Source organism: Astyanax mexicanus, chromosome 8, assembly GCF_023375975.1.
Source record: "Astyanax mexicanus isolate ESR-SI-001 chromosome 8, AstMex3_surface, whole genome shotgun sequence".
Taxonomy (NCBI): domain Eukaryota; kingdom Metazoa; phylum Chordata; class Actinopteri; order Characiformes; family Acestrorhamphidae; genus Astyanax; species Astyanax mexicanus.
Window position 1 is genome coordinate 12,083,698 of NC_064415.1, and position 17,412 is coordinate 12,101,109.

Below are 17,412 nucleotides of genomic sequence, written 5' to 3' on the forward strand. Positions count from 1 at the left end.
GGCCAACATTCTGCCCTCACTAACGCTTTTGTCACTGAATGCAGTCAAATCCTCACAGCAGTTCTCTGAAATCTAATAGAAAGCTTTTCCTTGACAGTCATTTCAACAAAAGCAGGATAAACTCTTCTTAATAATCTTGATTTCTGAGAAAATATAAATGAGCATGATCAGATCCCAATACTTCTGTCCGTATGCTGTAGTGTGTATATTCTAGAAATGGGGTTTATAATGAGATTGTGTTTTCATACTAAAGAAAATAAATAGGTTCTCCTCAGCCTAGTGCTTAATCTGTGCTGTCTGAGTTATTCGTACCTTGGATAAGGCACACAAGCCCTCTGCCCAAAATAATATCCACTAAAACAAAGACAGCTCTTTTACCACACTGCTGCGAGCGTAAAGCCCTGTGTTAGCACATTCTGTGCCAGAGGTAGCCACTGTTGTTCTTCTGGGGTTTCAAATTGTTCTCTTATTGCATGGTGAGGAGTGAAAGCATGGCCTAAAAAGGAGATTACGACAATGACTGATCTTCTGAGCTATTCCCACTAAAGACTCTGCCAATACAACGTGTGCTGATAATGAACTAATCTAATGCTGCATTTGGGACACAGCTTGGGCTCATCCCAAAGTCTTACAGCACCTGTACTGTAATCAGTAGCAGACAAACAAAAAAAAGCTTGTGATTGATGTTAAACAGTTTGTAATTGTTATTTTCAATATGCAATATACATTTCTCACAAATTCCAAATAAAAGTATTATGATTTAGAACATTTATTTGCAGAAATAACAAAAAAGATGCAGAGCTTTCAGACCTTAAATAATGCAAGGAAAACAAGTTCATAATTATAAAGTTTTAAGAAATCAATATTTGGTGGAGTAACCCTGTTTTTTAATCACAGTTTTCATGCATCTTGGCATGTTCTCCTCCACCAGTCTTACACACGGCTTTTGGATAACTTTATGCCTTTACTCCTGGTGCAAAAATTCAAGCAGTACAGTTTGGTTTGATGGCTTGTGATCATCCATCTTCCTCTTAATTATATTCCAGAGGTTTTCAATTTAGTAAAATCAAAGAAACTCATCATTTTTAAGTGGACTCTTATTTTTTTCCAGACCTGTATGTGCAAATTGGAAGTAAGTTGATTGTAACATTATAGGTTTTACATAATAACTGCTATATAACATTGATATATCCATGCTATTAAAAACGTTATACCAAAGATCTCAATTTTTTTTCTGGCAGGTGGGCTTTTCTTTAAGCTTTATCACCAAATTCTTGATGAATCTTCCAATAAAAATGCTACCGAATCTCACATTTGACCAAAGGATAAATTGTGTAAATATTTTTTTCACTTTTTGTTTGAAACAAGACGTATAATCTGTTATTGTTGTATAGTAAATATTTGCAAAATCTTAATGTGACCACTGATGCAGAACTGTGTGTATTGTCACTTCTGCACAAAACCTTATGTCAGGGATGGGCAACTGGCGGCCCGGGGGCCGCACACGGCCCTCGTCATCACTCAGTGCGGCCCGCGAATAGATCAAAAATAATTTCATAATTTCATAATTAAAAAAAAAAAAAAAAAAAACGTAATTCTACTTTTGACCGCTAGAGGGCGCTGCCAAACAACCACGAAAATTTACATTGACATCCAGTCCATTGTGAGCCAGCAGGCCAAACCACAGCTCTCTCATTAGCTTCAATAAATGTTGGGCCTCTGTGGTCTAGTTTTCTGCTATTATTGAATGAGCTATTTGCAATCAGTTTTTAAATCTTTTTTGTTCTTTGTTATAAATGAGTTCAAATGCCTTTTGCACTTTTATAAGCAAATGTTTTGTCCTTGTTGCTTATGAAGGACTTGTTATAATGAACTTATTTTACACAGAGGAACTACTGTATTTGCAATCAGTTTTTTAAGCAAACTTTTTGTTCTTTGATATGAAGGACTTCCTTTTTGCACTTTTTTTAAGCAAACGGTTTGTCTTTTGCCGTATTAAAATGCATTAATATGCAGAAAATAGTTGTTGATAAATGTTGGTGCTGTAAACATACAGATATAAATTCATATAAAATTTGTTCTTATTGAAAATCATTTGTAGCGTTTTTCATATTCAATTATTTGAAGTGCGAGGTCATGTGGCCCTCCAATGGTCATGCTGAAAAAAATGTGGCCCTCTCCATCATGGAAGTTGCCCATCCCTGCCTTATGTCAAAATTGGAAGCTTTACATGAGAGGTAATTAAAAAAAAAATATTTCCACCTTTCAATATAAGTCAATGAAACAGATTAGATTTTATTTTATTAGCCATTTTATTAGCATTTCTATTGGTCTATTCATTATGAAATGTTGACACAGCTGCCAGATTCACATTATATCAGCTTATTTAAATTGTTTTTTTACAAAAATGGGGATACTGTAGCTTAATAACGAATACAGAAAAGCCTCTTATCGTTCCATGACTCAGTAGTAATCATGTATGCAGACTGAGGTAATGATATCTAATATTCCACACTAAAGCATTTGGCAGAGAATAATAATGTTTAACGTTTCAAAAAGTCCTTCAGTAACAGAAATACAGTGAATTTACTGCATTGTCTGCTCTGCTCACGCATTCCGTGCCCGTGCTCACCGGTGTTGTTCCAGACTGGGGTTTGAAATTGTTGTCTTATTGCCTGGACAGGAATGAAACCATGGCTTAAAAAAGGAATGACAGTGATGGCTTATCTTCTAAGGGCATTTTCTGTGTGCAGACTGCCAATAAAACGTGTGGCTAAATACCAGCGAATGAAACGGCTCACGGTGACACTTCAAAGGGGCCGTCTGGAACACAGGAGCGCGTGCCCTTAGCTTGGCCTGAGGAATTAAAGAGCTGTAATCACAGACGCCAATAATTTCCAGGAGCATTTTCAAATTAATGCGGGCTGTATGCAGAAAATGAATTTGCCTCAGAGGCAGTATTGATCTAACAGCCAAAGAATAGAAGAGTAAAATTAATTAATTTCATCAGTAAAAGGGAAGAAGACCCCGTAGAGATACGGTGAGATTCAGCTCAGGTTGATTGACAGCCCGGCCCATCCCGACTCGTTTGTTTAATCATTGAGCCGGAATACAAAATGAGGACGTTCTCTAAATAAACCTCAACAAAGCACGTCTCGGAATGTGTCACTCGCGTATTTAGCGCCATTATTGCACAGCGTTAGCAAGTGAACCGAGGTCAGAAGTCGTGGCCCCGGGGGGACACCTTCTCGAGGGAGGGCTGTTGGGGCTGTTGCTGGGGGGACTGGAGTGTGAGAAGCATTTGGAGTGGAGATGAATCCTTCAGAGAAACCTTCAGACGGAACAACTGACAGAACACAATGGCTGCTTTTCCACTGCAAGACCAAAAAAAATAAATAAATAAAAAATGGTAACTGAGGCTTTTGTCGTACCTTTCTGTGCTTAGCCTGGTTTCACTTCTTTTTCCAGGTTTCTGATATTAATAATCACACTTAAGGGCTTTTAAATAACGTTATACCTGCTATATAAAATTGATAACATATTCATGTTATCAAAAACATTATCATTAGATTGGATGCTGTCATTTTCTGTCAGAATTAAAGAATTAATGTATCCATTAAAATTCTTCAGCTGTTTTTTTATGAGCCAGTGTGAATCTGGCAGGTAGTCTTTTCATTAAGCTTTTTTTCACAAAATTCTTCATGAATCTACCAATAAAAATGCTCCAAAATGACCTGGAATTAAATCTTTTCTACTGAACCCTAAATTCTATTTTTTTCCATCCATTAGAAAAAATCACATTTAACCAAAGGTAAAAGTATGTAAATATTTTTTGTTTTCACTTTTTGTTTAAAAAAAGAAAGCATTACAAAATTGTGTATAAAATGTCGTCATTGTATAGTGAATATGTGCAAATTATTAATGTGGAAACTGATGCAGAACTTTGTGTATTGCCACTGTTGCACAAAAACCTCGAATGTTGAAATTGGAAGATTTACACGAGAAATCTTTTTATCTTTCAATAGAAGTCAGTGTGAAAAAGATCATTTTGGAGCATTTTTATTGGTCTACTCATCATGAAATCTTGACACAACTTCTCATTTATTAGCTGTGTTGCTTAAACAGGACTAGACAGTGCGCAGGGTCTCATTAGTGATCGTCAGTCATCAGACGTGTCCTGTGTCCTTCCTGCATGCTGACTTGTGAAACAGGGTAGTATTAGCATGCTTGCAACTGGGTCCATCCAACGACACTAATGCGGCATTAAACATCACCAAGACTGTGTTACCATGGCTCATCCAACATTGCTAACACAGCGTTAGCATTAAGCTAAACATGCTCATCTAACATCTAACATACTATGGTGGTGTCTCAGCCCAGCCAGCCAATAGTCTTGCCAGATCCTTAAATCCTTAATCCCCCTTACTGAATGATTCTATGGCTCCAAGTACAGTTAGTACTTGAACATCCTAAAAAAAAAAAAAACAAGCTCTGAATTACTGTATTATGGCTGCAACGATTAGTCAGCATAATCAACAACATTGACTATAAAAAATAGTCGACGTGAAATTTCATTGTCAACAAGTCATTAAAGTATGATGGAGCGAGAGAGAAAAAGAAAGAGAGAGAGAACGAGAGAGAGTGTATGAAAAAAAAAAGGGGTGAGAGAAGAAGACACACACCTAGTGAGGGAGTGAGCATCCTGATTGGCCTCTCCTCATGCTTAGTTGGCCAATGAGGTTTCAGTCTGGGAGAGTCTTGCGCGTGCAGTGTAATATCAGCGCTGTGTCCATTAAACACAAACAAACACATTTAACTCTAAAAAAAAAATCTCTACAGTCTGTCTTTACTAGTTCTGTACAGTTTAAACTCTGATTTCTATATTAAATATGTTACCCGCGGATAGTTAAATTACTGCAGAGAGCTGCTGAGGTGAGATTAAACAGGCTTCACTCTTCATTAACATAAATAACATTAGATAAACTAACATAAGCTGGATAAGTGTAGCGAAGAGGAGGAGGCAGGATGCAAATGCAAGTCTCCTTTATTATCCATATTTAAACTAACAAAGAAAAGAACACTAGGGAGTAAAAAACAAAAACACTATGAACTATGATAAACTAAAAGACTGAAACAAACAAGCAAAAATAACAAATAAAGAACCAAACTACATAAAGCAAACATGGAACACTTAAGACAAAAAACATAGCAGGTATAAGGCTAAACAAAACAAGTTCCGGACAGAGTAAGAGGACACGGTTAAACAAAAAGCATGACACAGAACAAAGGAGCTCATAGGGTATTTATACACAGGCACATTTATACACAAGGGACACCTGTGGAATTAACATGGTTTTTGTAGTCGATTAGTCAAAATTATTTTTCTACTGGTTTAGGCCCTAAAACCAGTTTTGCAGTACATTTTGATAGTTTTAGTACCTATATTAAACAAACAATTACAAAGTATATTATTGGAAACATTCACACAGGCTGCATGTTATTTTCAGGAGATTCTAGGATACTTATCCTTCGTGCTCAGAACCTTTCAGCCCTGCAGTGTAAATGCAGCCAATGTGGACGAAAAGCGAAACTGGCATAATGCTTATTCCTCCATTATCACAGGCCTCAGTTCTCTCTCTCTCTCTCTCTCTTTCTCTCCATCTCTCCCACTTGGTGTTTGTCTAGAGGCAGAGCGAGAGCGTCAGTGCCGTGAATAATAAGCTGCGTCTTGGCCTCGTAAATCTGGCTTTTTGTTTTTTGCATCAGGAGAAGGACTGGCACCAGTCCACTGTGCTTGAATCTGCCTGTGGTCTTTTAAAAGCCTGTGATGGGGGGCATAGCGCTCCGTCTGTTAGCGGCTCATGTGTGGCAGTCAAGGAGCAGCAAACACCTGTTAGTCTGAAGTGATTACAGAATCAGCAGTGTCTGCTGAACAGAACTGGGTCACGCAGCCAGTGTGTGTTTTACTGCATGCAGTGGTATTTTCTGATCCTGATCATTCACTCTTAAATATCAACATGACACAGATGCTTCTTTCAAGTGATGCTAAAGAAGAAACACTTCTTTTTTTCTCAATAAAAATAATTGGGCCTCATTCACCAGCTGTTCTTTAGAGTTTAGTTATCTTATGATAAATATTCACACATTGCTCAGATAAGCAGGAAATGAATATATTAAATGAATATGTCAGATTAATAAATAAAATATGAACAATACAAACAAACAAACAAGTATTAAAAAGCCTTGCTCCATTCTCAACATACTGTACGCTAAAGGCCGTGTTTTACGAGCAGCAGTAGTCAATAAGGTAGAAATTAATGAGAGTGGCAAGATGTGATTTCCAGTCTATAATTATCTTTTACGAGGAAAACAAGCTGCGAGACAAATGCCCATCTGCATTTAGTTAAGGTCCTGTAGTACTCACCGTGAGAGGTAGATCAACAACAGCACTTCCACACCACTGGAGGTGTCACCTGAGTAGCAGCACTGCTCCAGTAACATAGTCAGTACAAAAAGTATACTTTTATTATGAGTTTACATGAATTTAGAATAGAAAGTTAGCATGAAAAAATATAGATTTCTTTGGTGTGGTCAAATCATAAGAGCTCTGCAACTTGAATATAACATACTGTTAAACTGTAGCCACATGCTAACATGCTGTGTTAGCATACTAGTCACTACAATGCATTATAATATGCATTATAATGCAGTTTAATGCAATACAGTAGAAACACTTTATTAATGCCACTTTATGGCCACTTTATTAGAAACATTCTACTAATACCTTGTGTTTCCACACACTGGACACTTTATTAGAAACACTTTACTAGTTAATGCCTTGTGTTTCCCCACGCTGGACACTTTATTAGAAACACTTTACTAGTTAATGCCTTGTGTTTCCCCACGCTGGACACTTTATTAGAAACACTTTACTAGTTAATGCCTTGTGTTTCCACACACTGGCCACTTTATTAGAAACACTCTACTAATGCCTGCCTTTACCCCATATCCATTATCCCAAATACAGTTATTAGGTCAGGATTTAGAATTGGTTTTAATATATTAGTTTCTTCGGTTTTAATGTTAGTTTATTTGCTTTTAATATGTTGATTTCTTTGCTTTTAATATTTTAGGTTCTTTGATTTTAATATGTTAGTTTTTGGGGGTTTTAATATGTTAGTTGTTTTTTGTTTTAATATGTTACTTTCTTTGTTTTAAGTATGTTAGTTTATTTGTTTTTAATATGTTAATTTCTTCACTTTTAATGTTAATTTATTTGCTTTTAATATTTTAGGTTCTTTGGTTTTAATATGTCAGTTTCTTTGGTTTTAGTATGTTAGTTTATTTGTTTTTAATATGTTACTTTCTTTGATTTTAATATGTTACTTTATTTGCTTTTAATATGTTCATTTCTTCAGTTTTAATGTGTAAGGCTAAGGTAGCTAACAAGTAGTGGAAGGTTGTAACTGCTTGGTTAGCATGGTGCTAACTGTGTGTCTAGATCATCACACACTCTTTTTTAACCTGTGTGATGGTGACCACTTATGGGTCATTATCAGAGTTAGTTATCTGACTAGTCATCATATTGCCATTTGGTGGAAATGTAGTTGACCTAGGGTTGCAGACATGTTGAATTGTTTACGGAATGGGCGTAGCTAGAAAACACAATGTCTTTTTTTTTTAAATGAAGCCACTACATGTCTAATGCATCTGTTTGGTTGAACAAACTGGTAAAACCAGTGAGAAAAAAAAAAAAAACAAAAACAAAAAAATAACAAAAACACTCTGCCTTGGTCCTTTATGCTGTGCATATGTGTGAACTCAAGGAAGGCAGTCTGAGACACTTTTTCTGTTATAAATGGACGGTAGGAATGTCTGATTTTGCCTCTGGTCTCTAATGTCCCGTCCAGACTATGGTCACCAATTTAAGAATATCTTTATAATGGGAGTGAATGGATCCACCTGCAGTGCTTTTATTGTCAGAATTTGCCCAGTGCTCAATGATTCCCTGTCACTTCTGGTAGCAGGAAAAAGGGGCTAAGTTCCCAAGGTTTAGGCTGCAGTTCTCTCTTTTAACTGAAGCTGATGTTTCAGTGGTAGTGTTCTTTGGCGATTGGCGATCTGAACCCTTTGAACTTTAATCCAGCCTCACTACTGCAACCCCTCTCTCACTATTACAGCAGGTAGCATTGGGTACAAAGTGAAGTGAGACGAGAATGATTCACCCCTTAAACCACTTTTCTAAAAAAAGAAGCAGGTGTCTCTCATCACACCCCCGTTATTTTGTGGCGTCAGTCACTGAGGAAAGTGCTGCTGCTGCTGCTGCTGCTGCCGGTGGAGGTTGCTTGTACCGGGGTGAGCAACTGCTAACAACCATAGGTGTGGGTGGCAGGTGTTAGCGGAGGTCACTGAACGAACTGACTAGCGCTTTAGCGTGTTTTAGCATTGAGTACGGACCCCGGCCTGCTTCCGGCAGATGGCCGTTAAAACAGAAACGCTTTGAATTTCCACATTTCGCACTTCGCATTTCAGTAGGCAAGGTAAAGCACCCATCCATCTCAATCACGCTTTGATTTAGGCTCGGGATCCATGAGGAAACAGTCATAAATGACTTCAGCTGCCGGGTCACATGATCGATAGCGAGGGGTGAAGAGTGGCTGATAAATTGTCCCCCGAGGAGTATTTACTCACCGCAGTAGAGCGAGACATGCTTTGGGGTGTATTGATGTCACACATTTACCAAGCACATGCCGACTGCGCTTTATATTCCATCTGTGTGACAACCACTTAATTTCCAGTATTGAAACAAATACGCCAACAAAATCTCTTGGACTTCTTTTCATGTTTTCCTGGCTGTGCTGTTTTTTTTTTTCTTTTTTTTCTTTTATAAGGGGAACCAAAGAGACCAAATTTAAGAGGGAGTTTTTTTTTTTTCTCGTTATGTGAATCAAAATGGGTTTGTTCCGTTTTTTAATGATACCTAATCCAAGAGCCTAAAACCTATTAAAAGTTGGAATTCAACTTGGAGCCTAAAAGCCATTAAAAGTTTGAATGCAGCCTTGCCATGTTGTGTGTATGTGTGTGTGTGTGTTGTTTTTTCTGGTTAATACCCATTCGTTTAGACTTAGGCTGGTGTAGCAGAGTAAGCAATGACACATTGATGACACATGATTGTAGTGTGCAAGTCTGTCTATATACTATATATATATATATATATATATATATATATATATAATAAGATTATGAACAACCGTTTTTTTAGCTCCACTGAACATATTGGACACTTTGTGCTTCTCTACTACTTACAGAAGATTCTCCTTTAATCTGTTTCTCTGCATACTTTATTATCCATCATTTGCCTTGTTTTTTAATGGTCAGGGCTCCAAAGGACCACCACAGAGCTGGTTGTTTGTTGGTATGTGTTCTCCTGGTACGAGTGGATCAGACACAGCAGCACTGCTGCTGGAGTTTTTAAACACGGAACAAGAAGTTGGTCATATTTGTTGTGCTTGATTTGTGTATATTGTGCATATATACCTTCCTTCTTGCTCAGCATTGGAAGCCTTTCAGATTTCCCTCGTAGAAGCTTTTCCTCGGATTTGACAGTCGTTTCTCCTGCCTGTTTCGAGGCCACCTATTTTCCGTTTTCTCCCACTTCCGTTGACATCTGGGCGCCGCTTAAGCAACTCGGCTTTCGTTTGGCATCATTTGCTTCATCCAGACTAAACATACAGACGCTGATCCCTCCTTCATTATCTTGTTGTCTTGCGCCCAGCTTGTTTCTACACTCATTTAATAACTTGCTTTTTTGTGCCTTTCCTTCAAAAGGCAGCCATCTGGGAACTCAAGATGGAAGGAACTTTCGGACAAACACTCGGAGAGTGGGCAAATGAATGATTTGCATTCTACGCAAAGGAACGGCGAAGCTCTGATTTGAGAGAAATTGAGCGAGAACTGGAGAAGACGTTACTTCAGGGCTAGCAGCTAGCGGTTTGACATTGTTGTGTGTTTTTCCTGCCTTTGCGAGTCCGTATGTAAGTCTGCTACAGCGTTTAAGCCTTTATGTAGATGAGCTGGAAACCTCGGCGCCCTGCTCTGTGCTCCACCTTTACTTGCTTTCACTCTGCTCATCAGCAGAGCATGCGGCGAGGCTGCTCACCCCGCTGCTCGTGTTATTGCTAACGCTCGTCTCTTGCCCAGTGGTCTACGCCTCTGATGGACTATATGTCCTTGATTTCTGATTCTTCCACGGATAGTGACTCCGCCAGCTCTTGAAATGACAGCTAATTGAGCCTCGTTTGCCGGCGGAGTGCTGCTGGATGACGCCCCGAGATTCCTCCTTTCTGCCCGCCTGTGAAATTGTTCGACATAATCAAAAGAAAATTGTAGAGCTGCGAGACAGGAGATGTCAAAAGAAACAGCGAGGCAGGCTAGGTCACTGACAGGCGCTTTACCTCGCTCGCTGACCCACCCCCTACCCCAAACCTCCTCCTCCCCCATCGCTCTTCTTCTTCTTTCTTTCCCCTTCACCTCGGGCTGCAGAGCTGGAGTAGACCGTTTAAGCCGACGACGAAGAGCCAACATTCAATGGAAGCTGAGAGAGAAGGGCCAGAGGTGGCTTCGGGATTGAGCAGTGTTCCGCCGGCTTCATTTGGGTAGGCTGACAGGGTCAGATAGGCGCATGACAGGGCATTGGATGATAATAATGTTTGCTTGTCAGAGAGCCCGTCGTCTGCAGAGAATAGGACTTTTCTGTTTGTGCTCTCAAGGTGATGGTCAGCCAGGTGTCTTTTTTTTTTTTTTTTTTTTTTGAGAGACGTGATGGTGAGACTGGCTATAAATGGCTTTATGTCCAAGCCTGCTCTAGAGGCACCCTGGAGGTTGGTGCCCTGGAGTTGTATAGTCTTGTATAGAAAAGTGGTGGGAATGTGGAGGATGTACAGTAACTCTGTGCTCCATTTACTTTAAAAGTTGGATGTCAGAGCTAGAAATGATGTCACACCCAAAACTTGATTTTTACAACATTTAGCTAATTAGCAAATTTGGAGTTGACCACAGCTGGTTTGAGAGTCATTTACCAGCCAAAATATGTCACATTTTTAGTGTCCCATGTTCTGATTTTTAGTATTTTCCTAGAATAGCATTGTTTCCGATTAATTATTGTGTTTCACATCCAAACACAATAAAACATATATACAGATAGAAGTTGGGCAGTACTCTGTGTGTGTGAGACTGATGTACTAAGCGTTTATTTAGGACTCTGAACTCTAGGTTTGTTAATTTAAGGCTTTCCTGACTTTCCCAATAGGAAAGCTGACTTCTCCAGTTACTCCAGTTAAAATGTCCAATGGAAGTCTAAATGGAGCGCAGCATAATTCTGCCAGGTGGTGTTCTAATACATTGATTTCAAAATAGTCCTCAAGGTCCAAAACATGTTCTACTTTTTTGCATCTTACCAGCTTCCAGCATAAACCAAACCAATATGAACATGACCTGTTTGGCCTAAAAAAGGCTGAAGTGTATGGATCAACTGGTAAACTTTAAAAGAAATTGGCTTGAGAAAGACTTTTCTAATGTTTGAGAAACCAGGAAACAAGCTCTGTTACTAAAGATCCCCTTTATTTGCTGGAACACTAAGATGGAGGAAAGCAAAAGAGGCATTTTTTTACAAGTGCTTTCAGACATTTGGACTCCACTGTACTTGAAAACCACTGTAGATTAGCATCAGTCCAGGATTCCACAGCAGTGCATCTCTGGAAATTGTACAAAAGTGTAATCAGATCCGGCGATGTCAAGAGGGTAAATGTTTAAGACCTTTAGAGAAAGCACAGGAAGTATGAAGGACGTGGTTGAATTAATGAAGATCTGCCCACTTCGTCCGTCTTATTTGGTAGCTCTGGAATCTCTAGAATGATCAGCGTGATCGTGATTCGAGGGTTGGGATGTTACGAGCAGTGACTGTTTTAACCCAGCGGGTCATGGTGTTCCAGCTTCTTTTCCTTTTTCAGGCAAAAGTGGAGCTGCTGCAGGGCTGATGTGGAGGGAAGATGCAGGCGGGAGGGACTTGAGGGCATAATGAACTGCATATTTGGCCGTAATGAAGGAACAAGAGAAAAGATGTTCCAGATTGGCGGTTTGGACTCCGGCCCGGCGTATGTGTTGGCTCGGAGGAATGCAGTTCCGTGTCCGCTGATGGGTTGTCATACATGCGATACGGCCCTCTTTCCTCTGTAACGACTCTCCACCCTCCCCAAGCAAGTTATCGGCTCTATCGGGCCTCGCCGTGCTCTAGCCAGCATGATCCTGGTGATCAAGTGGCTTCAGGCGCAAACAGCCAAGCCACAAACACATTTACACTTCTGCTGGAATTATCCTAGCAGCGTGCTACGCCGCATTTAACGTATCCAATAGAAAAGCTTTTTCCCTTTCTTTCTCTTTCTTTTTATTCCTCTCAAGCACTCAAACATACATGAACCGAGCTGAAACAAACATGGCCAAGCACCCAGCTGCGGGAAGCCATCGCCTTGCCGTACTTACTTTACTTTGAGGACTCGCAAATGTGTCTGTGTTTGTGTGAGTGTGTTATTTGAAATATAAGCTGTGCACTTCATCACGAATTCTCTTAAACATGTCAGACCGAACTGCGTCGAAACCTTCTTATCTCTATCTCTGCTGTGATGTGTGGGATTTCTCCCAAGGACTTTGCATTTTTAGCTTCCTCAGATTCACTTTATCAAAGAATTAGGCTGGGGGGATAGCGAGAGACGAGGAGAAAAGAGAAAGAGATGAAGCTGGAGAGGAATAAAACGCAGGCCTGCCTTGCTTTTTGTCTCTTCGCTATTGACGTTTAATCAGGCCAGGGGAGCCAAATGGCTCCACAAAAGAGAGCGATGTCCTAGCAGAACAGAGCTTCAGAATTTCGCTCTTTCTTTCATGAGCTCTGGGCATAACGTCTTACATGGAACTGGAAATCCTGGGGTGGTTAAATATTTGCATGGCCATCAGTTTTGCGGTGGGGAGCAAAAGAAAACAACATGCTCTGGACGATGGCAGGGCCTTTCTGCTTTGAATTAGCTCTACATCTGAGGGAGGAACGGCCTCTTCCAGACCTCCAGCGCAGTTTACACAAATCATTATCAAACGGGAAGTTTGCCGTCATCAGAGAACAAGATGCAGTGCTTCAGACGGTAAACATTGTTGTTGTTGATTTGATGGATCTCGGTAGAGGGTGGGGAGGTCGGTCAAGCCATCCATCATTTAGCGCCGCCTGGACAAAGAAACAGCTCCAAACTTCCCCAACCCTGGATTAACTCTATTTCTTCTCAGTGGGCGATGAAGTTTGTAAGTCGTCTTCTGAGTTTATAGCATGTCATTTTTATAGTGTCGAAAGTGAGGCCAAATAATGTGTCATCCGTGTCTCATTTTTCACTTGTTGTCTTGAGGAGACAGCAATAAACCAAACCAAAATGTGCTTGGGTCATCTGTTAGCTTCACTTTTACTGTTGTTGTAACTACTGCCATTAACTTGCATCAGGCACAAGCTGTGTATCATCTGGTTCCAAGACCATGTGCTGTAAGCTTCACTTTTATTCTTTTATTCTTTCTGTAATGACTGCCATTGACATGCATGAGGGCACAAGCTGTGCATCTTCTAGTACCATTCTTATAAACGGATGATCACTGGCCTAGAACCATAGCAGAACCTGGTTTGTTTTTTAACCACGAAAGATTTAAGTTTCTAAATGTGTTCTTGTTCCTCCCTGAACACTGAAAATGCATCAATTGGTGACTTGCCAATGAGAACAATTGAAACTACCCAACGATAATTGGCACTTCAGTGCTAAAACAATGGCTGATGTTGGTCAGACAAGAAATTGTATTTGTACATGTATTTAACCCTTGTGTGGTGTTCGGGTCTGTGGGACCCGTTTTCATTTTTCATCAAATGATACAAAAATATATATATATATATATATATATATATATATATATTTTTTTTCTAACTCAAACTCATTGGCATTGGCTCATTTTTTGTGAAAAACATATATCAAAACACATTTTCGATAAACACACACTGTACACCCCCCCCGACACACACATTCATATTGCATACAGTATGTTTGGCCAAGGGTTAATAAACATTGCTTCATTTGTAAATTTGAAACTAAACAAACTTTCTACTCATATATTATGTTTAATTCATTTTCTTTCACATTTTATTAAAAAACTAATAAAAAAAGAGTAGCACTTTTTAAAAGAAATGTAACATAAGAAAGGTAAAGGGCAAATATTAACCATGTAAGCTGTTTATATTGCTTGCAATTTAGATGAAGCAAGCATGTGTAAAGCATTTTAATGTAAAATTGCTTAATATTGCTGAATTAAATACAAGTAACAAAGTAAACGAGTAACAAAAATATGAACACCATACAAGGGTTAAATAAACTGGGCGACTTCTTAAAAAATAAATAAGGTGAGAATTTTAGGGGTTTTTAAGTTGCTTGTATTCCCTCCTATGGTAGCCTTAGCTAAGCTGGTTAGCTTTGGATAATAGCGACTAAACGTGAAAAGGGCAGATTTGACCATTTCAATCTACTTCATTCATCATTTAATCATAAATAAAAATTACAATAGCACAAATAGTACACTTCATCTCAAAAGGTCCTATGTTCTTGTGTTCTTGTACTTGTGCAAAGTAATTTTTTGTCCTTCTCAAGAACACAAGTCTTTTCTTCGCATCCTAGGTAATAAGAAAACTTTTTGCAGCATTTCTATTGGTCCAGTCATCATACATTTCTGAGACCAGGTAAAAAAAAAAATATAGAAATACATTTTGCCTATAGCGTTTTTCTATATACTGTGTGATATGCTTGAAAGAGGACTCTCACAATACCATACTGTGCATTACCGGAAAATGAATCTTTAGAGAATGGTCCTGCAATGTTGGTCCAATGTCCAAAATGTTACTACTGACACTTTTGATGTATGATGTTGGGATATGGTTGATTGCAAAACCACTAAATCAGCTCTCATAAGCACTTTAGAAACACGTCATGTGCCCAATAGAAGACCGCAAATTCCCGCCATGGACCAGATCATTCTTTCACGATTTGTTATTTTAGTATTCGACAGTATTATTGTGGAAAAATCTTGAATATTTACTTTAGCTGATTATGTGTTTAATATCAATCTGCCTGTAATACATTTGGTACTAGTCAAAGGTTTAAGCATGCCTATATAGACCCAGATTTTCCCTACATTTTTTAGAATATCAATCAAAACTACATCAAATAAACATAAAATCCATGAAGTAAATGCATTAAATCTAGGCCCCACTTTAAATGTATGTAATGACTGTGTTGTTACACATTAGTTACATAGATACTAGTGGATTACAGTAGTACAGCTTGTAAGTAATATGCAAATACAGATTAATCAACTTTATTTTCACATTTAGTGTTAAAAAAATAGAAGACCACTTAAAAATTTCTTATTATTTTACCAAATTGAAAACCTCTGGAATATAATCAAGAGGAAGACTGATGATCACAAGCCATCAAACCAAACTGAACTGCTTGAATTTTTGCACCAGGAGTAAAGGCATAAAGTTATCCAAAAGCAGTGTGTAAGACTGGTGGAGGAGAACATGATGCCAAGATGCAGGAAAACCGTGGTTAAAAACCAGGGTTATTCCACCAAATATTGATTTCTGAACTCTCTAAACTTGATTAATATGAACTTGTTTTTTTTTTGCGTTATTTGGAATTTGGTAGAAATGTTGTCCGAAATTTATAGAATAAAACAACAATGTTCATTTGAAATAGCAAAATCAGAGAAATTGAAGTGGTCTCTTAATTTTAATTAAAAAAAAATCCCATGACTTTTGCCACGTCCTAAAGAAGCTAAATAAATCTGGACTGACCTGCTGTATATTTATGTGGGGCCTCTTGCACTAAATCTGATTACAATTTTTGCCACTTATCTGTTTACATGGACAGTTCTAACCAGAAACTTCCACTCACAGTAGACAGTTTGGTAGGCTGTAATGATTGTAATTGGCTGCATAATATTTTCCAAATGACCTTCTATGATGTATTCCTGGAACACACCTTTGTAGTTTAAGGAATGTTAAATACCATGGAATGGCTGATAATAACTGATGTCACCTTGTCATAAGCCGACTGACCAGTGCAATACTTTTTTAACCCCGTGCACAAGATATCACCTCATACCTTATACATACATACATTCTGATTTTGATGCTGTATGTAGCTGACAGTGATTTCTTACCCTCTCCTGCTTACTCTCTCATTGCAGTATCAACAGTACCAGACAACGTGGTCTCCACAATGTTTCCCAGAAGGACCACGACCACCATCAGCACCACCACCAGCACCACGCACCGGGGCCCTGCTAACGTCACGTCCACCGCAGACCCCAGGCAAAGCAAGGGGGTGCTGGACCCAGTACTGGAGCACCCCGGAACGACGGACCCCACCATCTCCAGCCTTCCCCCCTCCAGCAGACGCTTCTGCGAGACCACTGAGGTCAGGGACATCATCTGGCCACAGACACACAGGGGTCTTACTGTGGAGCGGCCTTGTCCGAAAGGAACCAGAGGTATGTATATATATATGTGTATGTGTATGTGTGTGTGTGTGTAAATATACTGAACAGGCATAACATTATGACCACCTGCTTGTTTCTATAGCATTTATCCATTTCTAAAAACATATCGTCACTGTCCAATAAAAAACAAGTATCTCCAAAACGGCAACTTTACAGGAGAGAAGTCAAACATTCTTAACTTTTAATGGAAGTCAATGTAAAAAAGAGTTTGTTTTGGGTCATTTATTTCAGTTTATTTCTCGGGCTCCGTATCTCCTTATAAGGGCCCTTTTTCCCGTCCGTGTCCCAATTCACCAGTCGGGGCAGCACTAGTGTATTGGGCTGCGACCCTGACACCACGGGTTCAATCCCGCGTGAGGAACAGTGTGTTTATTTATTTTTTTATTCCTTTCTTCTTGGATTTACCTGCTTGAGATCAACTGTTCTGCAATTGGATTCAACAACCCTCTGAGCTGGAGAGCTGCTAGTCTGTAGCACTCCATCCCATTACACTTCATTTTCCAAAACAGATTTGGAACAGATTTTTTTAAAAACATCGCAACACACACTACTACTGCTAATGCTTAGTTATAAGCTGAAAAAATGGATAATGAGGGCAAACACAAAGAGGTGGTCACAATGTAATGCTTTGTGCTATGCGGTGTATGTGTGAAATGCTATGTTTACTGCCTCTAAGACCATTCACTTCAGTCCACAGTGAGCCACCTAGCCTAGAATTAGCTTTGTGGGTGTCTGTTCAGCACTGCAGGACTTGATTTAACGCTAGTGATTTGGCTGCGTGTG

The 17,412-nt window shown here is 39.2% G+C and overlaps 1 protein-coding gene across 6 annotated transcripts in view; it reads left to right on the plus strand.

The window, feature by feature from the left end:
• LOC103021546 (adhesion G protein-coupled receptor L2) overlaps positions 1-17,412 on the plus strand; it is a 263,996-nt gene that overhangs the window by 147,080 nt on the left and 99,504 nt on the right. For all 6 annotated transcript variants that reach the window (XM_022678108.2, XM_022678118.2, XM_049482922.1 and 3 more), the window contains exon 6: positions 16,318-16,620. In XM_022678108.2, the coding sequence (XP_022533829.2) occupies positions 16,318-16,620 (303 nt within the window). The remainder of the gene's footprint in view (positions 1-16,317; positions 16,621-17,412) is intronic.